The sequence below is a fragment of the Phaseolus vulgaris genome, chromosome 9 (assembly GCF_051622355.1).
Source record: "Phaseolus vulgaris cultivar YP4 chromosome 9, ASM5162235v1, whole genome shotgun sequence".
Taxonomy (NCBI): Eukaryota; Viridiplantae; Streptophyta; class Magnoliopsida; order Fabales; family Fabaceae; genus Phaseolus; species Phaseolus vulgaris.
The window spans coordinates 25000224-25028030 of record NC_143506.1 but is presented as its reverse complement, the minus strand read 5'-3'; the positions used below and the strand labels follow the sequence as shown (position 1 = coordinate 25028030).

At 30.8% G+C, this 27807-nt stretch overlaps 2 protein-coding genes and 1 pseudogene across 4 annotated transcripts; 2 read left to right on the top strand and 1 right to left on the bottom strand.

Annotated features, from left to right (window-relative positions):
* Positions 1 to 2190: 2190 nt before the first annotated feature.
* Positions 2191 to 4314, top strand: LOC137822659 (Photosystem II reaction center PsbP family protein). Its single transcript, XM_068627603.2, has 3 exons — positions 2191 to 2598; positions 2973 to 3128; positions 3879 to 4314. Exons 1-3 carry the CDS (start codon positions 2278 to 2280, stop codon positions 4131 to 4133), a joined length of 732 nt encoding a protein of 243 aa, XP_068483704.1. The 5' UTR covers positions 2191 to 2277; the 3' UTR covers positions 4134 to 4314.
* A 2856-nt stretch (positions 4315 to 7170) lies between these two features.
* LOC137820986 (amino-acid permease BAT1 homolog) lies at positions 7171 to 10882 on the top strand. 2 transcript variants are annotated; one of them, XM_068625363.1, is made up of 8 exons: positions 7171 to 7368; positions 7463 to 7576; positions 7683 to 7865; positions 8314 to 8433; positions 8517 to 8708; positions 9472 to 9777; positions 9937 to 10119; positions 10340 to 10882. In XM_068625363.1, exons 2-8 carry the CDS (start codon positions 7475 to 7477, stop codon positions 10829 to 10831), a joined length of 1578 nt encoding a protein of 525 aa, XP_068481464.1. In that variant the 5' UTR covers positions 7171 to 7368; positions 7463 to 7474; the 3' UTR covers positions 10832 to 10882. The 2 variants fall into 2 exon arrangements, with proteins under 2 accessions (XP_068481464.1, XP_068481463.1); XM_068625362.2 differs by lacking the exon at positions 7171 to 7368 and having other exon boundaries at positions 7377 to 7576.
* Positions 10883 to 10916: 34 nt separating this feature from the next.
* LOC137820985 (lipase-like PAD4) lies at positions 10917 to 18733 on the bottom strand (annotated as a pseudogene). Its single transcript, XR_016515545.1, has 4 exons — positions 18620 to 18733; positions 18194 to 18515; positions 12110 to 12835; positions 10917 to 11908 (listed from the first exon to the last, which is right to left on the bottom strand). The product of XR_016515545.1 is annotated as a lipase-like PAD4 (transcript).
* Positions 18734 to 27807: the final 9074 nt, after the last annotated feature.

The window sequence follows — 27807 nt, the reverse complement described above, 5'->3', positions numbered from 1 at the left end:
ATAAAAAAAAATCTCATTAGTTAGGATCACATAAATCCAAAAGTTTAAGCAAGATGGGGATGATACAATTAGTTAACTATATGATTTTTGGTCTTATGGCATACAATTTTTAAATTTATAAATGGTCTCTTAATCTCTTAAAAGATGTCAATGATGGATTAGAAACTTCATTTGGACTCAGGATGTTAACAAAACTGGTTTGATTATTGTTAACTGTAATTATGTTTGCAGTTCTAAGCAAGATGGGGGTTTGCATGTTCTTAATTTGTAGGTGGAAAATAAAGCTTATCTCCTATGGTTAGCTTGGGATTTTGCTTACAATAATATGTCTTGGTCTATTTTAATGCATGTCATATCCCTTAAATCTAATTATTTGAAGATTCCTTATCATTCTTCTTCTATTTGGCATGACATCAATGAGTATTATGATATATTGTTAGATAATAAACTTTTGTGTTATTCTAAATGCATTTCTTTGATTGTTGGGGTGCCTTACCTTGAGAGAATTAGTCTTATTTCTACTATTGTTAATGGATGGAATAACTCAGGTTCGTATATTTCTTTTGACCTTGGCAGAAATCCTGATATTCATTCTATTAAACACTTGATTATCTCATATTTGCTTGATGTTCCTAATTGGAGGATGTAGGGTAGTGAGGTTCTTTATCAAAAATCTGATAGATATTTTTTCTTTACATCTTCTCCTTGTGATTGGGGGAAGTTAGTTTGGTCTAGTTCCATACCTCTGCAAAATTTGTATTGCTTTTGAAGGTTTTTCATAAGAGGTTTCCTATTGATAAAGAGGTACAAAAAAGAGGTGTTGTTTTATGTTTTATGTGCTCTCTATGGAACAAGATGAGAGTATTGATCATCTATTTTTTAATTTTCCTTCTATTTATTTTATTTGGTCTGACTTCAAAATATATTCTCTGATTTTACTAAATTTTCCTGTTATGATTTTATTGCTTTTCTTAAGTCCCATGTAGCCCCATTATTAAGGACATTAAGTTTGTTGTTATCATATTTTCCTCATAGATGATATGGGGGATGAAGAATTATGCTCAACAGTGCATCAATATATATTTTGATATATACATGGTCAATGACTACATCCAGATTTTAGGTAATATGTATAAGAAATGTATATCTAATCATATTGTTAACTTCTTTCTCTCGAAGTTTTCTAGAATTAGCACTAGACCTAATAAGGTCTTTGTTCGTGTTCAAGTGTACTAGCTTTTCCTTGATGTGGTTTGGATTAAAGTGGATACTCATAGTGTTGCTCATGGGGTCTTCTGGTCCTGCTGCTTATGTGGTCCTGCTGCTTATGCGAGTATCTCCAGAGGGAGTCGTGGAGAGTATATTGGTGATTTTTCTACTTTTTAGGGGAATCAAAATCCCTTGTATGCAAAGATTATGAGAGTTATTCTTGCCATTAAACATGCCAAGAGTGTTGGCTTCAAAAAGCTTTAGTTGGAAAGTGATTCTACTTTGCTTTGTTAAGTTTTTTTTCTATGTTAATGTGGTTCTTTGGATTCTTAGAGGAAAGTGGATAAACTGTATCCAAATATGTGTTGACATAAACTTCAAAATTTCCTATATTTTTAAAGAAAGTAATAGTTGTCCTGATAAGTTGACTAATGTAGATATTGACAATAAATTTTTGTACATTGTTATGCCTCCTTTATCTTAGTTTGGATTTTTTTTTTCATAACATGTATGAATTTCTTTTGTTTCATTTTTAGGTCACATACTTTTTTCTAACATAGGTTTAGTGTGGTTCTCTCATGTTTTTCTAACTTTCTTTTTCTAAACAAATTATATAAAAGAATATGAAATTTATAACAATATATAAAACAATTTTTTTTATTTGATATATGCATTTCATATTCGTAATTGTAAAAAAAATCTGCTCTGAATGCATATTTATATTTTACCTTTTATTATAATTTAAAATTAAGAAAAAAATTAACGGCATATATTTTAACACCATTATATATTACAAGTTAATCACATCTTTTAATAATAAAATATATTACAAACTACTCATTATTATTATTTTAAAATATTGATATGAATAGATAAAAAGAATAAAATATGGTGAAATCTAGCTTAAGCAAGAGGACAAGACGAAAAGAAAAAGAAAAAGGAGAAAAAAAACGTAACCTTAGGAAGAGAAGAGAAAAAATGTGGATAACGATTAATCCTATGAGGATGAAACATTGAAACCCAATCCAACAAACCTTAAACCACAAATCCTTAAATCCACAAAATAAAATGGCTTTAAGAAGCTCCTTTACCTTTTCACTCTCTAATTTCTTCCACCAACACTCTCAATATGCTTCTTCAAGAATCTTCGTCTCAATCTTGCTCCCCAAATCCACTTCACTCACCTGCATTCATGAATCCCACAAAGATATGCACTTGGCACCATCTCTTAGCAAGAGGAACCTCAACCTCACCCTTCTTCTCACAGTGTTTCTGTGGGGTCAGGCACCTATGGGTGATGCACTCTTGTTGGCTCAAGAATTGGAGCTTCAGAGATACGCTGATTCCGAGGAAGGTTTCACTCTTCTTACACCCTCTTCTTGGGCCAAGGTAAACTAAATAACTCCCTTTTCAGTTCAAACTTCAAACTATCACAGTTCAATATAGCAGTAAACCTTGTTAGTTGATACTATGAAGTTGGATGCACGTAACATTGTTATCTGGTTAGAATAGTTACATATTAACATTGTCAATTCAAGAATAGTATTGAACTTGTTCTTAGATTTAACGCTTACCATGTCAAAAACTAGGGAATTCGTGAATTTGATTGATCATCATCGTAATAATAATATAAGAAACACCCATAAGTTGACATCCTTTATTTTTGGCAAGTGTATAAAACCAGAAGAAAGAAAAAATCATATCATGAATAACGGTATGTGTTTTTGTCCTAAAGGAAGAGTCTTTGGTAATGTGTTTAACAGGTTGATAAAGCAGGGGCAACTGTGTTGTTTGAAGAAAAAACTATGGGAAGTAACAATATTGGGGTTGTTGTAAGCCCAGTTCGTCTTAAGACTCTTGAAGAGTTTGGGACACCTCAGTTCGTTGCTGATAAGCTTTTACAAGCAGAAAGACGTAAGGTAAACTATTCTTTTTTTTCCACAGCTGCTTAATGTGGAGCATTTGCTTGCAAGGTTGTAAACTATGGTTGTGGTCTTGTCCTGATCTTTAATATTGTGAAAAATTGCAAACAAACAGTGTTAATTAGGCAACAATTGAGGTCTCATAGACTCAATCTTTTTCAAAACCTTCTCCGTTGTTGCATTTTTATTGTGTAGAAGAATTCCACTACATTATAAGAGGAGAGAAAAAGGAGCTGATGTTCATGATTTCATGTAGATAGTGTGAACTGAGAATATATTTTTATTTCTATTGAGAATTCAATTTCTCTAACTAGTTTGTCAATAGACTTCTCAAACTCACCTATTATCAGATAACAGTTATACCATAAATTTCATTTAAAATTATAGTATAAATGAAATTCAAAACTAGAATTCAAAGTAATAATTATTGGCCATTCAAATTTCTCTTGAGTTTAATGCTTATCAGGCATGCTGTATGTATAGTGCATAGATGAAAATTGATAAGCAAAGCAGGAGTTCTATACTTGAAGCGAACATTTCTGTTTCTTTTATGACCATTCTATATTCATAGAGCCTTTAGCATAGAGCTTAACAAGTTAAATTCATATTTTTCAAAAGTTGACCATTTCATATTTCAAAGTCCGTGTTCTCATAGCAAAATATGTCTTTGTGCCCTTAGAATTGGTGGATAGACATATATGATTGTATGATCTATTAACATTTGTCACTTATTGCCTTGACATTCAGGAAAGTACAAAGGAGGCTGAATTGATTACAGTAGCAGAAAGATCAGGAGAGGGAGGGTTGCAAATTTATGAATTTGAATACAAGATCGATAGTAGTCGTGGAGGGATGAAGAGGATATTTTCTGCAGCATTTGTGGCCTCAAAGAAGCTCTATCTTCTAAATATTGCTCACTCTGATAAACCAGAGAGTCCTCTTGACCCGGATAAGAGAATGATTTTAGAGCAAGTTCTTCATTCCTTTGATGCAGCAGCTTAAACTGTGGCATCAAAGTTTCGTTCTTCTGATTTTTTTTATTCTTTCTTTAGTTTTGATTTAATTCCCAAGTTATGGCTAATGAGTTGTGTTCAAATCCTTACCTACTACTTCAACATGATACTTAGTTAAAAGGGAAAAACAGAAGAAGGCTTATTATGAATTACAGTATATTTACACGTGATCCGTCAGTTTTTCCATTTTTTTTAGATAAACGACCATCTACGTATTTTAGTCTAGATTCCAAATTGATTTTCTAGGTGGATTGATTTATTATTTGTTGGAAAGTCTTCCTTAATTAATTTGACACTATAACCAATAAATCTTCATAACTGATCTATTTAGTATATTTAATGATAAATATTTCAAAGTCTTAAGTTTTGAAATTATATCTCTTTTCAAGATTTAACTTAAAAAGTTGAAGATATTAGTTTCAAAGTATTTTTAAAATATAATAAAACATTAATTGTTCATTATATTATTATGATTTTTTTTTCTCTATCTCTATATAAAGAGAATTTGTGAGAAAGAGAAGAAAACAAACAAGTGAGAAGAGTATTAAATTAGAAGTAATAATTTGTGGGATATTGAAACCTCACTAGATGTTAATATGTAAAATTAACTTATTCAATATTTTTGACACCCAATTTCTTCGGGTATTTAAAACTTTTGTTCCTTAAAAGTAAAGATAATTGAAAAATATCATTTAAGATTTGTTCTCTTTTGAAGGAAATAAAAATGGGGTCAAGAAGATGAATTTTAGTTTTGAAAATAAAGAAAGAAAAGAGAAAATAAAAAATCTACATCTAAAAACATATTTAAAAGGGTAGGTCCATTTTTTTTTTCTTTAAGTAGAAAAGGAAAATAAAATCAGAAATTAAAAGTGTATATCTAAAAAGTAATCTGGGCCAATTTTTCTGACCCAACTAACATTTTACTCGCTGCACCCCTCTTTTACCGTCACACCTGTCTTGTTTTTATAAAGTAATATAGGCCCATTTGGCTGATCCAGCTAACATTTTACTCGATGTACCGCTCTTTTACCGTAGCACCTCTTGTTATAAAAAAAAACTATGGGCCCATTTCGCTGACCCAGCTAGCATTTTACTTTCTGAACCACTCTTTTGTCTTCACAACCCTTCTCATATTTTTAAAATAAAATAATAGTTTTGAGATTAAAAATCACAAAAAATAAAATTAACTATAAATAATATGTTTTAGTTGTAGAACTCATGATCTCTAATTTTTTGTTATGAACATAAATATTTACTATCATTCTCAAGTTCATTCTTTCAAAATTCCAGTTTCACTCCTTTTTTCAAGAATTGAATTTGCAATGACACAAACCTTTTCAAATTAATTTAATCTCTTAGAACTACGTGAACTCTGATTTTACATTCAATGTTCACATAAAATATTGTATTGATGGTAACTCGAGTCCATCACCTCATACAATCAATGTTAAGAGTAACGATGCTTAATATGAAACTTCCCACATATATATAATAGGAATATAGGACATGACATCCTAAGTGAGAGTCACTCTCTTGATGAATTTGAAATAAAGTATTTTTCACTCTATATGTAAAGAAATTATTCAAGAGAATATTCATAAAAAAATACTATAACATATTACTAGAACAAATATATTTATGTATTATAATTTAATTATATTTTTAAGTTACAATTTTCGCAATATTGGTTATGGTGGTTGTTATAAGTTTGCTTTTTCTCTAATGGTTATCCGAAGAAAAAGAGTGTCAAAGTAGATATGATTGTATGCTGAATTTCAAATTTGCAAATCCCAAAATTATTGTTGTCAACGCATTTTTATGGGTTCTACATATAATATTTTTATAATCATTAGAGTGCAACTTTTTCTGAATTATAAATGAAAATTTATTTATTACTGGATTGAATTGTGGTTGGGATAGTCAAAAAGAAGTCTTGAGATGAAGAAAAATGGTTAGCACTAATTTTGCATCTTTTTCTTTTATTTACAAAAACTCTTATTCGCTTTACTTCGAGTGATTATATATTTAATTAAGACTATCTCTTGTATTCTTATTAATCATAGTAAATTTTCTTTATTATAACTCGTGATTTTTAGGTTTAGGGTTTTCACTGTGTTGTTTTAGCCTTCTCCTTTTCTGTTTTCATCTTTCTCTAACAAACATAGTTCAACATTTTATAGAAGAAAACATAGTCAATGGAATCTCATTTCTAACCCAAATTAACAAATTTTCAGGCTCCAGGGTAGCTTAAAAGTTAAACTTCACACAGTTAAGTTAGTTGAGATTAAATATTTCCTCTTACACCAAAGTTAACAGCGTCACCCTAATCTTAACTATTTTTATTATCAATTAAAGTTTATTAACAACTATAAAATCATCATAAGAAGAAGTCACTATACAAGAAGTTTGACTTACATAATTTTGTGTTCTTTTAATAAATTGCAGATTACAATAAAAGATACATTTAAAAGATTTTTTATGTTTTATATAGTATCTTTTTCACAAGTAATTTTGATATATAAAAATCCCAGATTAATTAAAGATAAAAACATCAACTTGAGTATAAATTTAACCTCATAAACTAATTTTATATAATATAATATTAAATAAAAATTTATTAGTCTGATTAAAGGTTCATTATTAGATTTTGATACCATCCAATAAATCAATTTTATAAGATTAATTAGATTTAAAGTATAATTTTTAATAATAATCCAAATGGGAATATGAATGATGAACATGTTCTTAATTCCGTATAATTCAGCAGTTTTTTACTATTTAAATTCCGTCTCTATCTTTTGTCTCTACCCACTTCCCTCTGAAAATGTCAACGAAGGCAAAGTACAACTGTGCAAATAAAAAAAATGTATTTCAAACTTAGATGCAATAAATCAATCCAATTCATTATTGTAGCATAGTATAATACAGAACGCGACAAAATGAAACACAATAGTTTGACTATTTGAAACAAACCGATTACTACGTTGGAATATTATAAGAAGCATTACACTGATGTATATACTTTTGAAGCTGCAAGTGAAAGCAACACAAAATCTGGCAAATGTGAAACCTTTTTTTTCTCTTTCATAGAATAAGAGAAAACACTGACGCTTTAGTGGAAAAAAGCAGCACGAAACATATTGGTTGTTTGTAATTGTTACTTGTCCCAATAGACCATTCAAATATTGCAGCAACAAAGTTTGAATCTTTCAACTGAAACATTGGTCAAATATCGTTCTTTGCGTCCAGTCTTTATTGCTTATATTTATGAGGTTTCTGAACTCTGTTGTGAGCTTTTCTTTTTCCTTTTCTCAATAGAAGTGTGCTTCCATGGGGAGTGAAAGAAGTTTTGCAGAAGTAAACACAACTATGGATTCAGCAGAGAAAAGGCTCAATGAGCTTGGCTACAAGCAAGAACTGAGAAGAGAAATGGTGTGTATTTTATTTTATTTTAGTGTTTTTTTCACCATCTTGTGTTTGATTGAGTTGATCATGATCCTTTGATTAAATCTGTTTAGCTTTTCCTTTTACGGTGCAGACTATGTTCAAAACTTTGGCCATATCATTTTCCACAATGACCCTTTTCACTGGAATTACACCTCTCTATGGTTCTAGTCTTCAATATGCAGGCCCTGCAACTCTTGTCTGGGGATGGGTAGTGGTTTCTTTCTTCACCTGGTTCGTTGGGATTGCAATGGCTGAGATATGCTCCTCGTTCCCGGTTTGTTTCTTCTCATAAAATTGTTCTTCAAGGCTTAGAATTTTAAAATATAATTTACATATGATTAGTTAATTATGGAAAGTCATAGCATTTCAACCCTATCAAACCAATACTAATAAGATGGTTTTGATAAAAAAAACTAACTTCTGATAGTCCTAAGTTAAACTTGGTAATAAGAGAATCAAAGAGATATTTACAGTCTACAGATCTAGCTATCTGAATTTGATTCAATCTTGGCTTATGAAAATGTGCCCTTTTCAATTATAAAATATTGATTCAATAACACAGCATTGAATAGGATTAGCTATGGAAGAAAGATAGCAGCATGGAAAAAAAGAGAGTATTTTTTCACATTCTAAAAGTACTTGTGGATTCCTCCTGCACACAAATGAGCATGTAAATGAATTTAGTAACTTAACTAACTTTCACTTCCTATTTAATCTAACAGACGACTGGTTCTCTGTACTTTTGGGCTGCCCATTTAGCTGGTCCAAAATGGGGACCATTTTCTTCATGGTGCTGCGCTTGGCTTGAGACCATAGGGCTTATAGCTGGGATAGGGACTCAGGTAGTTGGTGAAATTTGTAGTCAATATTTTCAGATAACGTTATATGGTAAGTTGGTAACTCATGCTTTTCATGGTTGGAAAAGGCATATGCAGGATCACAAACGTTGCAGAGTATAATCCTACTCTCAACAGGCACAAACAAAGGTGGAGGGTACTTCGCCCCAAAATGGCTCTTCTTGTGTATGTACATTGCCCTTACTGTTATATGGGCGGTACTAAACACATTTGCATTGGAAGTGATTGCCTTGATTGATATAGTTTCGATATGGTGGCAGGTACTACTATCATTATGTTCTTGTATACACTTTATACGTGCCATAAGATGGCCTAAGCTTGCTTATTCTGTTATTAAAAAAAACAGCAGAGAATAGGGGTGTTAAATTGGTTGGATTCACCCAAAAGAAACCACAACAAACCAAATAAAATAAGTTGATTTTCTTTTCTTGGAGATCCACATCAACTAAAGATAAATAGTATATAAATAGGTGCAAATATATCTTATGAGTCAGTTTTGTAAGGTTAATTTAATATATCTTATGAGTCACTTTTGTAAGGTTAATTTAATATATCTTATGAGTCAGTTTTGTAAGGTTAAATTAAGCTTAAAGTTCACTTTGTAATAATTTTAATTTATGTGTTAAAGTCCAAAACCTAATCAAATCAATGTTACTTGATCATCATCTTTAATCATCTGATTTTAAAATTTTTAAGAAAAGAAACCCGTGAATTGAACCAAACCAGTATGATTTGCAAAACTAAATCAAGCCAATACAGTTGATTTTCACTAGTTCTATCTTTTTTTTTCACTCCAACCGAACGAAATCAAACTCGTGGACGCCCTAAGAAGTGGGAGAGAAAGTTGCATCTTAAGTTGATGTTTTGATTAAACACAAATACCCTTGCGAATTTGCCTATGTTGTACAATTAATAATTGCTCATTTCTATAAAATGAATATTCTGAAATGAAGTTCATAATATACTCGACAATTTGAAGGCTTTGGGTGTATCAGGAAGTAACACACTCATTTATTCTGTCAGGTTATTGGTGGATTGGTGATAGTCATAATGTTACCTCTGGTAGCACTAACTACAAAATCTGCTTCATTTGTATTCACACACTTAGAATTAGCCCCTGAATCAACAGGAATATCAAGCAAACCATATGCTGCTATTCTATCATTTCTTGTGAGCCAGTATTCTCTCTATGGCTATGATGCTGCAGCACATCTAACTGAAGAAACCAAAGGTGCAGACAAGAATGGTCCTATTGCAATACTAGGTAGTATTGGGATGATTTCAGTATTTGGATGGGCATACATCTTGGCACTTACATTCAGCATTCAGGTAAGCGTATGTAAATCTAAGTAAATAATATAAAATCAATAGTCTTGAAGAAATAACAAAGCAATGACACCTCTTTTGATCTTTGTTCCCAAGGATAATGATTTTATGATCCCAATGATGATAGTAACTTAGTAACATCATTTCTCAACCCTTATTCAGGATTTTGGCTACCTTTATGACCCAAACAATGAGACTGCTGGAGCATTCGTTCCAGCGCAAATACTCTATGATGCATTCCATGGAAGATATCACAATTCTGCTGGAGCAATCATCCTACTATTTGTCATTTGGGGTTCATTCTTTTTTGGTGGGCTTTCAATTACTACAAGTGCTGCCAGAGTGGTAAGTATAGTAATTTTTTGTTTTTTTTGGTAATTAGGTCCAGGAAAGATTTCATGATCAATTTAGCTCCTTTGCAATTGGTAGAAATTATAATTTGAGAAAAGAAAGTATTAGATTATCCAATTTTTAGCTTTGATTAGAGACTACTGGTGTCAGAACGAAAAAGATATTGGGAGAATAATGAGTCCTTACTTTTTGGAGTATCTCAAACAACTTTCAGGTTTATGCTTTGTCAAGAGACAAGGGAGTTCCCTTTTCGCACTTATGGAGGCAACTGCACCCAAAATACAAGGTTCCCTCAAATGCAGTGTGGCTCTGTGCTGCAATCTGCATTCTTCTTGGTCTCCCAATTTTAAAGGTGAATGTAGTGTTCACAGCTATAACATCAATATGCACAATTGGATGGGTTGGTGGTTATGCAGTTCCTATCTTTGCAAGACTTGTGATGTCTGAGAGGAACTTTAAGCCTGGGCCATTTTATTTAGGCAAAGCAAGAAGACCAGTCTGTCTGGTGGCATTTCTATGGATTTGTTACACATGTTCTGTATTCCTTTTGCCAACTCTGTACCCAATCACTTGGGATACTTTCAATTATGCACCAGTTGCTTTGGGGGTGGGTTTGGGTCTAATAATGCTTTGGTGGCTGTTAGATGCTAGGAAATGGTTCAAAGGGCCAGTTAGGAATATTGATATTCAAAATGGCAAGGTGTAACTTTTACAAGTTTAAAGAAAGAATAATTGGTAGAATATATTCTTTATCTAATTCTGCTGTGTTGATTGGACTTGTAATTGCCATGTCAGTGAGAAAACGTTCATCATTCGGTTAAAAAAGGTAAGAACGATAACTGATTTGTTTTTTAATAGTTCTTGTGAACATTTAAGTAAAATACAGATTCAACCAAGCCACAAGCACTCTAATTATTTTGGAAACGAGTGGTGGTTCATAGACATATCATATCACAGAGTTAAGCTTATTTCTTGGTTTCATTCCACATCCAGAAATGGGTTAATGTTGTGTGGGAACCTCTTCACCTTTGCTGAGTTCCCTCAGTCCTTTCAAATCTTCCACCCATGTACTGTAACTTGAGTTCTTGGCCAGAACATCTTCAGACACCTCCTTGTTATTAATAAGTTCCACAGCATACTTTTCAAATTTCTCAATGTTATCCCACAGCACAGCCAACTTGGTTGTGTCACTCTCGCTTCTAACACTATTCAACCAGTTAGTTGCTTCCTCCACCCTTGCCCAAAAGCATGAATCTTGGGTCAAACTTGCAAACTTGGTTCGCCTCTCGTTATTTTCTTCTGCGGCTGCGGCGGCCATTCCATCCTTCCACCACCTATCAAAGACCTCATATCTCTTCTCTCTGCCATGCAGTATGTAATGGCCCTTGGTTCTGTGCATTCCCTTCCCATAATATTCTCCAATGTCTAAAGGCTCAACCAGGAGTTTGTAGAAATGGGAAGCATTGACCCATTTTTCTCGCAATGCCAAATCATGAGGCAGCTCATTTCTCTCCCACATTTCAATCACATCGTTCCAAAACCTGGCGAGTTTATGGCGATTCATGTTGATTTTCATGGCCATTTTTTTGGAACTGTTCCTTCTCCTCTTGAACAAGTCATAGTATCCCATTTGATCAACTTGCTGGTCACACCAGGATTTGTACAATTCTATTTCAGTCCTGTAAGGCACAACCTTTGATAACTTAATTGGTAACATTGCAGCATTCATGGTTGGTGAAGGACCCATTCTCCTTGTCAACTTAAGGCATTCCTTGGCCGAATCCTAAATATTGTAGAATGAAAGTAATTTGTTTAGTGAAATCTCCTTCCTGGAGAAACTACGAATCATGTGTTAGTGTAGTATTTCTATGTCACTGAGAAGAAAGAGTTACTCAAGCTATGCTACACTCTGAATGTGTTCAATTAATAGGAGATGAAGAAACATCACATACCATAGTGGTGTGAGACAAGATAGTGCATTTACCTGCTTTGCTAAACCTAAAGACTGAACCGCCAATTCAAGACCTGCTTCATAGCTGGAATCAGGAATGTTCCCCTGCATGGAATTTTTATGGCTCAAGAATTGTAAAGACAATTTCTTAACATAGTCTCCATACTTTAGGTGGTCCTCAATACTGCAAGCTGGGGAACCAGATGCAAACATCAAATGCATCATCTTTATAACAGCTGTTGAACTATCTACAGACACTGCTCCTTCTGATGAAACAAAAAGGTAGCTCCCAAATGGGTGAAACAAAATTGGTGTAGACCCTTCTCCATCTTGTGTGGCTGCATCCAAGCAACTCATCACAACGTTGAACAACTCTTGCTGTTGGTCAGAAACTGGAACTGCAAGTTTCCCAAAGCCTGGAGCAGTCGTGGACTGTTGCCAAAATTGAAGCAGGAGGTTTAGCTGAGCAGTGTAAGGGGTTGTGGGTGCAAAGAGCAGCCTTGGCATTATATCATGCTTTGAGACCACATGACAGAAGTTTCCACCCCATCTCTCTTTGAGAATGGCACGGGAGAAAGAGTCATTCCCTAGCATTGGTGAACCAAAAGTGATGCACAAGACTGACACAGATGTAGAACAAGATATGTGGTGGAGGTAAGACAATAACCAAAGAGCAGATAGAGAGGCAGTGGCTCCTCCAATGGAGTGGCCAGTTATGACAATTGTTTTGGTGTTGGAATTTCCCATGAGTGCCAACATCTGAAAGGTAAGAGTAAATTAAGAATTAAGATCGAATGAAAAAGGAACATTAACAAAAAAGGCTATTTCAAGAATATTGTAACATGGATCATTAAATTGATGAAAAAAAATGAATTTGATCTCATATGGTAGGAAATTGAAATGAATATGCCGGAATTGTTAAAATGAAACTCGTTTCTTCAAGTTAAAGGATAGAGTGCTTAAATTCTTTTATAGCTAGAAATGAAAACTATAATGATCACGATTAAGAAGCTATCCAGTGGTAACATTATTGCATAAAACGTGGAAAACAAAATAATAGAGTGTTGAATTGAGTTTTAATATTTTAAATACTTTTTCGTAAATATGGTTTGATACTTCATGATCATGGTAGTTTTATGAGACAAATGAATTGTCAACTGCTTTCCTAATTAGTTACATATGATAAGATATGTCAGACATAATTTTTCGTTTGACAGATTCCCTTGTTAAAAAATAATTTCTCTAACTTAGTTTTTTTACAATAATTCTCCCTCTTAAATTAGTATAGATGATAATAACATACAAGGTGAAAGAGGTTAAGGGAAAGAGAAATGCACACATTATTTTTATACGAGTTGGTTTGACTCAGTAAACGTCTAGTTTCCAATCAACAAATAAAATTTCACTAAGCATACTAATACTGTAAAGTACAATGCGAGTATTTTTTGGATTCCTAGTCACTTGGCTAACCCCTTGAGTATTGTTTAGGATCATAGTCACTCATGGCCAACCCCTTGAGTATTGTTTGGGAACGTAGTCACTCCTGGCTCACCCCTTGAATATTGTTAGGGCTCGTAATCATTCTTGGTTAACCCCTTGAGTATTGTTTAGGAACATAGTTATTCCTGATTAACCCTTTGAGTATTGTTTGGACCCATATACTCTTGCCTAAAATCGAGTATTCTTTGAACCCAGTCACTCCGGACTAAAACTGAGTATTCTTTGAACCTACTTACTCCTAACTAAAACTAAGTATTCTTTGAACCTAGTCATTCCTGATTAAAACTGAGTATTCTTTGGAACTAGTCACTCCTAGCTAAAATTGAGTGTTCTTTGTCAAATAATCACTCTTGGTTAAGATAGATAAATTATCTTACTAGTGATCTAACTAATCACCAAGTCACTCACTAGATAAAACCTAATATTCTTTGAACTCAATGAATCTTGGCTAAAATCGAGTATTCTTTGGATCCAAATACTCCCGACTAAAATAGAGTATTATTCGTCAAACAACTACTCCTAGCTAAAACCAAGGATTATTTGCCATATAGTCACTTATTCTTGGGGTACATAAGATTTTGAAAAAGTTTTAACATTGTGAAACTTGTTCTTATTCTTGATGAGTGACTTTATATAAGCACCGAAGAATGTAGTCATTCCAAAAATCGTTTCTAGTCATTAAGCATCTTGAGCTCATATGAATGTCCTTCTTGCGTTTAATGAGCTTGTTTGTGAATTATATATTAAATGCACTTTATGTAACATAAATGTCTTTTTCTTCTTCACACAATATCCATGATAGATGGTCGTCCTTATCTCCTTGTATTGAATAACCTTTTATAAAAAACAAAATGTATGACTGAAGTATGACTATGTTTTATATTTAGTTGTTTTTAGTACTTAATCATTGAACTTTTTTCTAACAATTATAATTCATTAAGTTATATATATATATATATATATATATATATATATTTTTTTTTTTTTTTCTCGATCTCTGCAACAAAGGCGTCTCTAACATTAATATAGACTTGAAGTAAATTTTATGATAAGAGATTCTATTCATTTAATAACAATTATTATAATTTCATTTAAAAATTAACTTCCAATATATGGGAGGATGTAAAGTTAATTGTTAAAGTAACATTATCATTTTTTTCAATTGATAATCAAGGCAATTTATTTAATCTTTCTTGAGAGATCACTAATATTCAATAAGATTTCAATCACTTTAGGTTTAAAAAACTTAATTAATTCATATGATACAATATAATTGCAGAAGTCGTAATTTTTCTGGTAATTATTAGTTTTATAATTAAATAAATACTTTTCAATTCACTAAATGTATTAAGTTTTTTTATTAATTATTTTATGTACATAGTAGGATAAATACGTAAAACTATTTTTTTCTATTCTAAGATATATGTACATACTAGAATTCTAAATTATTACCACAAAATATTGATGTAGAAGAACAATATGTTGAAAAAGAACTTTCATAAAAATAACATTTAAACGTTATTTGTTTGAAATTGAAAATAAAAATACAGTCCCTTTATCTCAAAATGGCTATAATTTAATTTAATTTATTTTTTAAATAATTGGTGGTCTAAGTTTTCAGTAAAATATATGTATTTTTATTTTTAATTTTTTGGCAAATAAATTATATCAATATTTATTTTCATCAAAGATAATAATACATATTAAAAAAAAGGTTAGGTGATGAAATTGTTTTAATAAGTGATATATTTATTATATTATTAAAATGCATGAAATAAGTTTAAACTGATATTATTTTAAGATGGAGGGAATAAATTAATATGGAATATATACACACATTATACAATGATGATGAAGATATCAAATAAGAGTAATGGAAGATGTAGAATTTCCATTGTTGACTCTAAATCTCTTTCACTTGGAGTCTTCGTCAATAGTCAACACTCACTATCATTATCTACTTGGTGGCTGAGGCAAATAATTGGAACTCTCTCCTAATGAATGGGTCGATATAGATAATGGAGAATAATGATAGTGAGATTTTGGCTAATTCTCCTGCACTACCAATTATGACCTATACCTAATACTGAGAAAGAAATGTTTGTTTTCTTCTAATTTTTCTCAATATTTATATCTGCAACACAAATAAAAACAGTTCTAAATATATAAATTTGGAACTAAAATATGTTAAAAATATGAAAATTCGCATAAGAATGTCTTTCGAATGTTAAATTCTGGAAGATTTTTTATTCCGAATGCAAAAATTCAGAAAAGATACAAGGACAATGTGGATTAATTTTAAATTTAATTTAATTTTTTAAAATAGTTTATAAAATAAATTTACAGTTATTTATATATTATAAAATACTATTATTTCTATACAATCTCTAACAATAATATAATTATTAAAATGTAAGTGGTTAAGGATTGATTGAACTTTTTAGGGTTTCATATGAAATACCGTACAACCTTTTGAAGCTCAGAAAAAGATGTAAACTATTTAAAAGTTAGTTTAATGATACAGAGGAGTGTACTAGTATCTAGTGTCTAAAACATTTATAGTAATGATAATTGAAAAGCAAAGAATGTTAGCGTTATTTGTACCATTTCATAAAAAATCATATCTAGTATCCAACTCATGTTTACAAACTGTATGAATTCGTTCCATTTTATACGACTCATGTTTACAAACTGTATGAGTTCGTTCAATTTTATAAAAAGTAATGTTTATTTCAATATTAACTAAGTTTTTAAGTAGTTTACAAATTTTGTTATTTGTATTTAAGTTTATTAAAAAAAGTAAGATTTTGTTGTTAATATAAATATAGGATGGCTAATGTAAAATGAAAAATAATTTCAATTGTTTTAATTGAAAATATGTTGAATAATAAAATTATCATATTTATTGATTTTAATGTCATCACTTTACATGATGGTTTTCATGTCACTCAAAGTGACAATGAATGGATGTAAGTGATTTATTATCAAATATGTTTTAATGGAAGCAAAAGTCATTTGTTATTTTAAATTAGTAGAAATATTAATTTATATTAACTAAATTAAATACTCAATAGACTAAAGAAATCTAAGAGTAATTCAATTGAAAAATATTTAAATATTAAGAGATTAAGATCACTATAAAGTATACAAGTAGAAGTAATACTCACCTTAGAAACATATTTTATGAGGATGAATTAGATTTAAATTCACTTCTTAATATCTATCAAAATTTATCTTAACGAAATTTGTTAGATCTATTTATCATGTCATATGCTATTAGACCACTTACAAATATCTAATTCTATATTTGATATGAATATACTTCAACATTAAATAGACTAGACGTCTCCTACAAATTGTGATAAGAAAAAAAAAAACCATTAAGGTTCTTCAATATAAATTAAATAAACGGACATTGGAACATGGAAACTTGTTAAATTTTTTTTGGATATTCCATGTATTATTCTTCTTTGCTCACTTCCAAGAAAAGTGTAGTATTCTTCTTTGCTTTATTCTTTCTCAGCTTAACTACCTCCCAAAAAAATAGGAGAAAATGTACCTGGGATTGGTGTGAACGGGAGTTCAGGCTTTTTCTTTTGAAAAATGTTCACTTAATCTTGTATTATTAGAGAGGTATGAAGAAGATATAACGGAAGAAAAGAAAAAAATGATAGAAAATAAGAAAAATAATAATGAAATGAAAGTAAGATAAAAAAATAATAATAATAAATAGCTCACTATAAAATATTGATTTTTTAGTGTAATAAAAAGTATTTTTAATATAAAAACTTTAATTCAGATAGTTTTATTTAAACTTTATGTTAATCATTAAGGTAATGGTAGAGACTTCGTTGTATTGTGCTTATTTTTATTAAAAGGAAAATAAATTTTAATATTCTATTACTTTTTATATTTTAATTTTTATAAAATTAAAATTAAAATCCCCAATCTTCACTTTTAATATATTAACAACATGCTAACGTTAATTTTTCTTAATAAATATATGCGTGATAATTCCCAAAAACTATTGAAATTCAAACAAAACTAATAAAATTAATTTTTTTATGGTAAAAAAAGCCAAATATGTCATGCTTATATATGATAGTAAGTCCTTTTCTTTTTCATTTCAACTTTAATCTTCAGTTTGATGTTATGACAAAACCCCTCTTCCAGAAAAATAAAAAGAAAAAAGGAGGAGAATATAAAGTAGTAACACTATGCTATAAAATTAAAAGAGATAGAAAAATTAAATGGTAGTGTAGAAAATGTATATTACAACTTCTCCAAAGAAAATGTCATACTATTTAGTTTAACTTCATAGTTCACAGGGTTTCTTTTAACATACATGCTACAGTGTTCTTGGTTTATCAAAAAACGATTCCAAAGACAATAGCAAAACGACGAATATACTGCGTTTTATTTGGAAAGAAAAATTATCCCCAACACTTAAGTTATAAGGCCATCAAATAGTTGAGAAAATAATTTTATATTGTATAATTACACCGTCGATGTATAATATATTTTTTCACAAACCTAATTATACATCATTAGCGTAAAATTTTAAGATAATATTATGAAAAATAGCAATTCTTCAATGAGAGTTGAGAATTATGAAACCTGATTTTGAAATGAATCGAAAAAGGTGGAAAAGAGTTTCAGCATCCCAGCATGCACCATCACAGGATCATCTTCCTTGTTGCGACGCGCCGAGAAGAGTGTTACATCGCCGATGCTAGCCAACGGCTCCAAGGCTCTCCAGCTAGAGTCCGTCGCCGCCATTTCCATGCCGGGGAAAGCGACGTACATCACGCCGCCGACACCTTGCTCTATCACGAAACTCCGCGGCGCGGAGGCCGCCACGGCGGTGCACAGCCTCCACGATTCCGACAACAGCGGCGTTGACGCCAGGAACGTTGCGAGCATCTCGCTCGTCTCAAATCTGACACATGTCGTTTGAAATGATTAACGAGAAAAGTTTAATAAATTTTGAAGTTATAGTTGATTTTGAGGATTCGGTGAGTGGTGAGGGGAGTGAGGACTTACGGTGAAGCTTCGTCAACCACCATGGTAGAGTGATGAATTCTTCCTTTTTCTTTGGTTAAAGTCTTGTGGAGAAAATTTGTGAATTTTGAAGATGCTAGTGGGATGAGATTAACCTTTTCAATGGTGGTGCTCATTTTATACAAATATTTTTTTTAAATATTAAATAATTTATTATATTTTTATCTTTAAATGTATTTTATAACATTACATGTTTAATAATTATTGACCGTATATTTTTTATATTCTCTCCTCTAATTATGAAAAGGCACGTCATTGATATTTTTTTACGATAATTACTATAAAACATCAATAAATTTATTATATATAAAACTATTTTACATTGTATTTTTTCTCTCTAATATTAGTTAAATTATATTTTTTAATTTTGAACTAATATATTATTTTACTTCTTTCTATTCAATAATTAACGTGATAATGTTATTTCATTTAAGCATATTTATCTTCTGTGTTCCTTTTCATACTTCACATAATCATTTTATGAGTTTGTTTATTTCTTTTTTGCTTTCTTTGTTATCTTTTTTCTATATATTATATGTTATCTTATTAAAATATGAAGTAACTTTTTCTCTTTTATATCCATACATACATTTATATATCTTTTTTATTCCTATTCATACTTCACATTCATTTTATGGGTATGTTTATTTCTTTTTTTTATTTCTATGTTCTCCCTTTTCTATATATTATATGCTATTTTATTAAAATATAAAGTATTTTTTCTTTATACTACTAGAAAATGATTAAATATAAATTAATTTTAAATACTAAAAATAATTATTTGTTATATTGACTAAATTATATATTATTTTAGAGATTAAAAAAATTATTGATATTTAAACTAGTTTTTATTATTGATAAATAATTTCTAAATTAATATCTAGTTAACTATCAAGTTTTTAATTTTTGTTTCTAAAATCAGTTTCTATTTAATGATTTTCTCTTAATGTTTATATTTATACATACATTTATTTTTATCTTTTGTATTCCTTTTCACACTTCACATTTCATTTTATGAGTCTGTTTATTTCTAAATTGACTTATCAAATACAGAATCTTAACTTATCACAACATTCTCATAAAAAAAAATCTAATCACATTATATTTTTCACGTTAGACTCTCTCGGCCCACCACAAAAGAATTGTTATAGTAACATTGTAAATAAAATCAACTCGCTAACGTTTTACAAAAGGTTTGACATAAAATTCATAATTTACGTTAGATGACCTAAATGTCCAACATAAATTTTTGAATTTTATATTGAATTATATGTGGTTTAGTGTAAAAACTTTGACGCAAGCTTCTTCTTCCCCACTTCTACCACGCATAAACAATATTTTTTACTATTTTTCTCCGATGACAGTTGCAACAATCTTGTTTCTACCTCCATTGGAGACCCAAACTTTGTTTTTCTTCAGTCTTTGCTTTGAATTTCTCTTTGTAGGCCTTTGGCCAATTTTTATTTGGCCCAATTTTGGGTTTGTATTCTTATTTAAGTATTTGCTTCCATAAAGTGACTGTGACTTGAAATAATATACAAAAAATTTCTTTTCCAAAATATTGCACCACTAAGCTTTCTGCTTTCGTTCTTCTCTCCTCCTTTAACAATCCGATTGTCATGGAGCCCGCTCTGCTTCGTCACACTCTGATCATCGTTTTTTCCCTTGATTTTTCTTTTCCTCTTCAATCTTATTTTTGCATCTTGTTTTCTATTTCTTTTTCATCAAATGGATTTGTCACATAACCCATCAAGCACGTACTATCTGCATCCAGGAGAAAATCCAGGAACGATACTCATCACAACATAACTTGACAAAAGCAATTATCACACTTGGAATAGAGCCATGAAGAAAGCTCTCCTCTCCAAGAACAACTTCAAGTTCGTGAATGGAGACCTCCCTGAATCAACACATGATGATAAGGTGTACGAAGCGTGGGAGCGCTATAATGTCATGGTTATATCGTGAATTACACAAACATCGAGTGCACAAAATTTCCCAAAACTATGGTAAGTAATGTTCATATTGCAATAAAATAAATCATACCCTAGATGAATGTTAATCAAATTGCAAGTTTTTTTCATGGAATCACGTTGCAAAAAAGGCCCTTTTATAGTTCAAAGATATCCTAAATACACCTTAATCTTGCACCTTCCTAATTTCACCATCTATTTTGTAGTGGAAACTAATGCTTCCAACTTCGCCATCAGGGTCGTTTTATCCCAAGCAGGGCATCCTAGAAGTTATGTCCTAAGAAACAAAGCAATTCAGTATATGTAAAAGAGATGCTAACAAGTACTAAATCTGTTAAGAAGTGGAGACACTATCTCATTGACAATCACTTTCAAATTATCACAGACCAACAAATTTTAAGGGGACTACTTACCAACGCTTGTGATACACCGGAGTAACAAAAATGGGTTTCACGGCTTATTGGAGTACAATTTTGACATACTTTATTGGCCTGGACGTCACAACCAGGATGTCGATTACCTCTCTAGGCCACCATCCTAAGTTTTCTTAGCCATCTCCTCCTCAGTACCATAGATCATCACAAAATTAAAAAGGTACTATTAGACAACAACAGGACAACAAGAAAAAAACCAAATTGATAGGTATTCCCAACTCAAATTTCACTTTTCACAATGACTTACTGTACCACGGCCAGAGACTTTACCTTACATCCACAACCAACCTCCATCCATCCATTCTTCATCAGTTCCATGCAACCCCATCTGCAGGGCATTCCGGTCTCAAAGCCATTTTAGCTTGTTTAGTTGCATCATTTTATTGATTGAGTATTTACAGGGATACAAAATTTCATCATAGAGTGTCTCCCCTGCTAACAGAACAAACCCATCACTGAAAACCCTTAGGATTATTACAACCCATACCCCTCAAACCAGAATTTGGGATGAACTAACAGCCAATTCTATCATTCACTTACCATCGTCTTTCATCCATACAATTATTTGGGTGGTTTATGACCGCCTTTCAAAAATAAACTCTTCATAGCCCTCCCCTCCTCCATAACCGTCTCCCAACTAGCTAACCGATTTTTTGTGGAGATCTACAGGTTGCATGGGTCCCGAAATCCATAATTTCAGATCGCGACCCGCTTTTCCTCAGTAACTTATGGAATTAGTTTTTTCACCTACAAAGAACAAAATTGAAATTTAGTATGACTTATCACCCTCAAACCAATGGTTAAAACGAGGTTATCAACAAAAGTTTAGAGGTATACCTTTACTATTTTATAAGTGACAATCAACGGAATTGGTACAAATACTTACATCTTGTCGAGTTCTGGTACAATTCTTCTTACCATTCGGCCATAAAAAACGACCCCGTTTCAAGTGCTTTATGGAAGACCATCACCCTGCATCCTGGATTGTGTGCCCGACACTGCATTGGAACCGAATCTGGTCACCACCCTCCAAGAGTGAAGGTAGATCTTGCACCAATTGAAGACCAATTTAGCGTTGTTGTAGTAATGCATGGGTAAGACAACGAACACAACACGTTGTCATCATGCCTTTGGCGTTGGCGATTGGGTGTTCCTCTACCAGCAGGCCTACCGTCCAACCTCCCTCACCGGCGCACCTCACCACAAACTTAGCCGTAAGTTTTACGGCTCATACCTTATTACAAATCGCATTGGTGAAGTAACATATGAACTAGCTCTTTCACCGACTTCCAATGTTCACCTAGTATTTCATATATCTCTCCTCAAACCATATTAGGAACCAAAACCCCCTCTAGTACACCACCCTCTCAACCATGAAACAACCCCAAACTTTTCGCACTTTCCAAATTCTACCCATATCATAACCCTAACTAAAACTTTACTTTCACCAATAAACTTACCTAACACAGTATTGGATTCATCAGCACAAGTCACGCGTCTTCCATCTACAATTCACATTGAGCTCCTTCACCTACCATCCTCTTATGCTTTACGTGACAATTTACTTACACAAGTAAACTCACCTAACACAACATCAGATCTGTCAGAGCAAGACACGCAATCTCCATCAACAACTCGCACTGCGCCACGTCAAGCACAATCTGATGCACCTTCACGTGATTATGTCCAAAATTTAAAAAATGAAACTGGCACGCACCCACTTGTCCCAACGTTCCAAAACCCTTTGCATTCAACACAATTACCCTTGGGCTCCCAAACCCATCCCGCAGCCCACTTTCAACCCTCCTTACCAACACCACTCTCTCACACTACAACCAACGTGACGCAACAGACCGCCACAAGCCTAACAACCATTCTCACTTTATATATATTCCCACCCTTCCACTTCCAGAACCATCCACACACCACAAAAAATACATTGGCCCACCAACCCCCACCCACATCAAACCTTCAAACACCTTCCCCCTAAACACATCCCCACCATAAACAATAAAACCAATTCTCAATTACAATCCACCATTTTGTTTCACTTTGCCCACTCTAAGCTCCTATCCAACTGCATCATCAACCATGACTCATTTCTCAAGCTCATCCAACCAAAACCTTGAGAACAAGGTTACTTTGTAGGGGCCAACTATAGATATTGGACTCACAACTACAAGGCCCATTAGAAGGGTATCTAGGCCCACTTGGTTAAATAACTACATCTTGAAGGATTTGTTTTTGTCTTTTGTGAGGATTGGATTGAACTTTTTTTGTTAGGATTTTTTGTTATGTTTTTTCAATATCTTTCAGCACAAATGTCTATTAGAGCAAGTTGGATGACTTTTCAAGGGGAATTATATGCCTAGGGAGACTAGGAGAGAGACATTTATGTATTTTGTTCTTGCCTTTTCTTTCTATCTTAACGTTGTTTTTATCCTCTCTTTTGTTTCATTTCCTGTCTTCTTTTCCCTTTACTTTGGTGTTCTTCCCCATCCTTTTTTAATCTTTGTTATGAATTTGGTGCTTTCATTGATCATATTTTCGTGCCTCCCAAACCAGACAAAGATTTAGAAGAAACCCTCCAGACCATTTTAGAAAAACTAGCAAACCTCCAAACCCAAATCTAACAAACTCATGATCATTATGAAACCTGTTATAATACCTTACATCACACCCTATAATTTCGTCAAAAAGATTGTGAATCCAAACAAGAGGCGGTCTCTCACACCCTTCGTACCATCTTAACATTTATACCACCCCCCGTTAATTTCCCTCAATGAAGCAAACAACTCTTCTACTCCCTTATCAGTTCCAACCATACCCCATATCCCATCCCACCCCTAACTTTTAAGGTTGTATCATCCACATTACTCCACCTCCCCTTGTTCCTACCCTACCCCATCCCCCAAAAATTCAATTATCCTTCTATGGGTCTGATCCTCTTGATTGACTTTTTCAGGCTGAATAGTTTTTCCAGTTTTACAATATTACTTAGGAGTCTCGCTTACACAATACACGTATTGGCATGTATTTATGTATTTATTGTAATTGTTATTAAGTTTAGTTGTTTATGTTATTGTGTCAGCTTAGATTGTATATATAAAAGCTACTATATTATTTTATTTTGATAGCTTACGTTTTATATGCATAGATTGTATACTATTTTTTTTAATTCTTTGTATATAGAATATTTTATATTGATACAAGTATTTTCTTTCAATCTTAAATCTTATTATTGTGTTTTCCCTTATTTGTTATTGTTTCAAACCAAATATATAATATAAAAAAAGTGACGAGTTGAAAATAATATTATGTCCTCCAATGATAAAAGAATTTGTCGGAATCACTTGTTATATTATTAAGAACTTATAGAAAAAGATGGTCTTATGACGATAATAGAGAAAGAGGAGGGAGAAAGCTAGGTGAAAGAAAACAAAAGGAAAAAGAGAATGAAGAGACATATAAAAGAGAACGAAAAGGGATTAAAAGGAGAAAAAATAAGGGAAAAAAGAAAAGTGAAGAAATATACAATACAAGAAAATCATGAAATAGAAACTAATTTTTAGTGACAAAAAATAATTAGTTGCTATAGTGACTAAATTAGAGACCATTTTAGAGATTAAAATTTTTTTGGTTTCTAAATTAGTTTATATTATTGTTAAATGATTTCTAAATTGGTATCTAATTAACAACCAAGATTTTTGCTACCAAATTTAGAAATTAAATAATTGGTAGTTAAAACTTTGGTTGATAATTAGATACCAATTTAGAAACCATTTTTTTTTAGTTTTTAAAATGATCTCTAATTTAGTTACTATAGCAACTAATTATGTTTGTTCTCTAAAATTGGTTTCTATTTCATGGTTTTCTTGTAGTGATAGTTGTGAAATAGAAGAGTGTATCACACATTTTATTTTATTTTTAAAAATTTCAAATTATGTAATTTCAAATTACTGGAATACTTTCACAAATTTACAAAATTCTTTTATCAAGTCAACATATTTCCTTAAAAATATTATATTATTTATTAAATGATGGATTAACTATATTTTTAAGTATCTTATAGATTTAGGTATTTTAAATTGAGTTTATATTAAAAAATTACGTTCAATTGAGTGCTAAAAATGTTTTTTTTTTCTTTTAAGTATTCCACTATTTGATTTTGACATCAACGAGATGATATAGTCATTATTTTTGTCCAAATCATCAATCAATTTCTCTTATTCCTTTAATAGGGTATGATGTGTGAGAATTTAAAGGAGGAGATGTGAGAGGATGTGAGAGGAAAGTGTGAAGAAAGTGAAGATGTTTGGATTGAGATATGCTATACTGGATGTGTGAGAAAAGTTTATGGGAATTTGTGAGTGATGTGAGTTTATAAAATGTTACTTTACAAATTTTCCTTTACCTATTAAAAAAATTTAATAATGAAATTGAGTTATTTTTGTTTAGAAATAAACAAGTTTCAGATAGTAGATTTAAAAATTAAAATTAGAAAATAAATATATATTAAATATAAATAGGTATAATTTAAACATTATAATTAGAAAAAAAAATTATGTATTCAACAAATTAAATAAAAACAAAACTTCAAATAATTTCTTAAAATATTAAACATGTACTATAAAATTGAAAAATAAATCAGATCTTATATAAATAAAAAATATTATTTTTTAATATTAAAAACCCTGTAATAATAAAAAAATAAAAAATACTACAACAACAAAAATATAACGTAATTAACAATAAAAAATAATTTCATAAAAATTTATAACTCATAAATATAATAATTATAACAAAAATATATTAATATAAACATAACAATAAATTAAATAAAAACAAAATTTCAAATAATTTCTTAAAATATTAAACATATATTGTAAAATCAAAAAATAAATCACATTATATAAATAAAAAAATATTATTTTTAATATAAAAAACCTTGCAGTAATGGAAAATAAGAAATATTATAATAGTAGAATAGATGAAGATAATTTTGGAAATAACACATGCTGACGTGACTTTTCCTCTACATCTCTTCATTATGAAGGAAGATGATATTTAGGTGAGAGTAAATTCAGAAATAACACATACCGACGTGACTTTCTCTCTACATCTCTTCATTCTGAAGAGAGAGAATATTTACTGTTCACATATATATCCTCTCATTCTCTCCTCACAAAACCCTGGATCCAAATAGTTGATATATTCTCACTTCTTGTATGTGAACATTACATCCACGTAAACATAGGCCCTTAATCTCCTCTAACTTGTTGGTCTCGTCATCCCATTAACAATAAAAAATTATATGGCAAGAAGCTTAAAAGAAAATACAAATATTTTTAAAACCCAATAAAAAAATTAATGTAAATTAAATTAAAATTGCATAAATTTATGAGATACTAAAACTTAATTAAGCCTAAAATTAAATTATTTCTTAAAATTTCTAATTCAAAGACTTGTCTTGTCAATTTTAAAATACTAATGTTTTGTATTGTTTGGATAATTGCAGTCCAGATTGCTTTAAAAGCCTAACTAAGTGTTGGTAAACAAATTATAAATTGAGCTATTGTTTTCTGTACCCCATTAATTTCTAACTGCAGGCCCATGATTTTTGGAATTTCAGTTTTGCCCATCCGACTTTTATTTCAAACGGTCTCAGACATTGTTTTGTGGTGGTTTGTCATAGTCACATAGGCTCGAGGTAGGTAGCTTCAGGTATGCAAACAGTTTTGAAATCCAAAATTTAAAATGTAGTTTCAAAAAATTTATTTCATATAATTAGAAATTTCTAGAAACATAAAATGAAGAATGTATTTTTAAATAGAATATTTCAGAATCTATCGATAATGTATAATCTAAATCGTTTTTGACATATTTTACAAAAAAGGTGTACTTTTTTATTTAAATAGTGTTTGAAGATTTTATATGGATTAGAAATAAATATATTTTATAATATATGAGTAAATATAAATCTCAATTTTTAAATTAATTTTTTAAGATTAAATTAGATTTATAATTCAGTTTTTAATAAATAATATTTAATAAATTAAGTAATTGAAATTGAATTAATACACAAGTTTGTTAAATAAATAAACAAAATAGATGCTTCCCTAATAAATCAATATATTATATTGAAATATCAATATTTTTACACTTCGTATCAAAAGTGAAAAATAAAATAACACCCTACAAAATTAGAGAGATGCAAAGTCATATTCAATGAAATAGTAAGAATCAATGTCAACTCGCATTTATAGATACTAAGAATATAAACTCTAATGAACACGAAACCATTTATATTTACTTTAAACATTTTACTTTTATAAAAAAAAAATATTTTTCCCATAAGCTTTTTCCTCCAATCATATAAACTTCATCAAAGTCAGTTTAATAAATTTCTGCATTAGAAAATGTTGTTACACTACAATAATTTTAAAGATCATAAATAAATAATTAACCACTATATAAATTATTAGAATTAACTATTTTAATTAATATAGTGATTAACTATTTTTGTTTTTGAAATTATTTTCTATTTAATGATTTTTTTAATATTAATTACGTAAGAACTCCTTTGGGGATACAAATAAAAATAGGTAAACCTAAATATAATGTACCATGATGGAGCAATTATATATATATATATATATATATATATATAATTAATTAATCAAGAACTTAGTTTTATTAAATAATAACGGACATTTTTTTAAAAGAATTGGTTTCATTTATTGATTGATGAATAGATCTTATC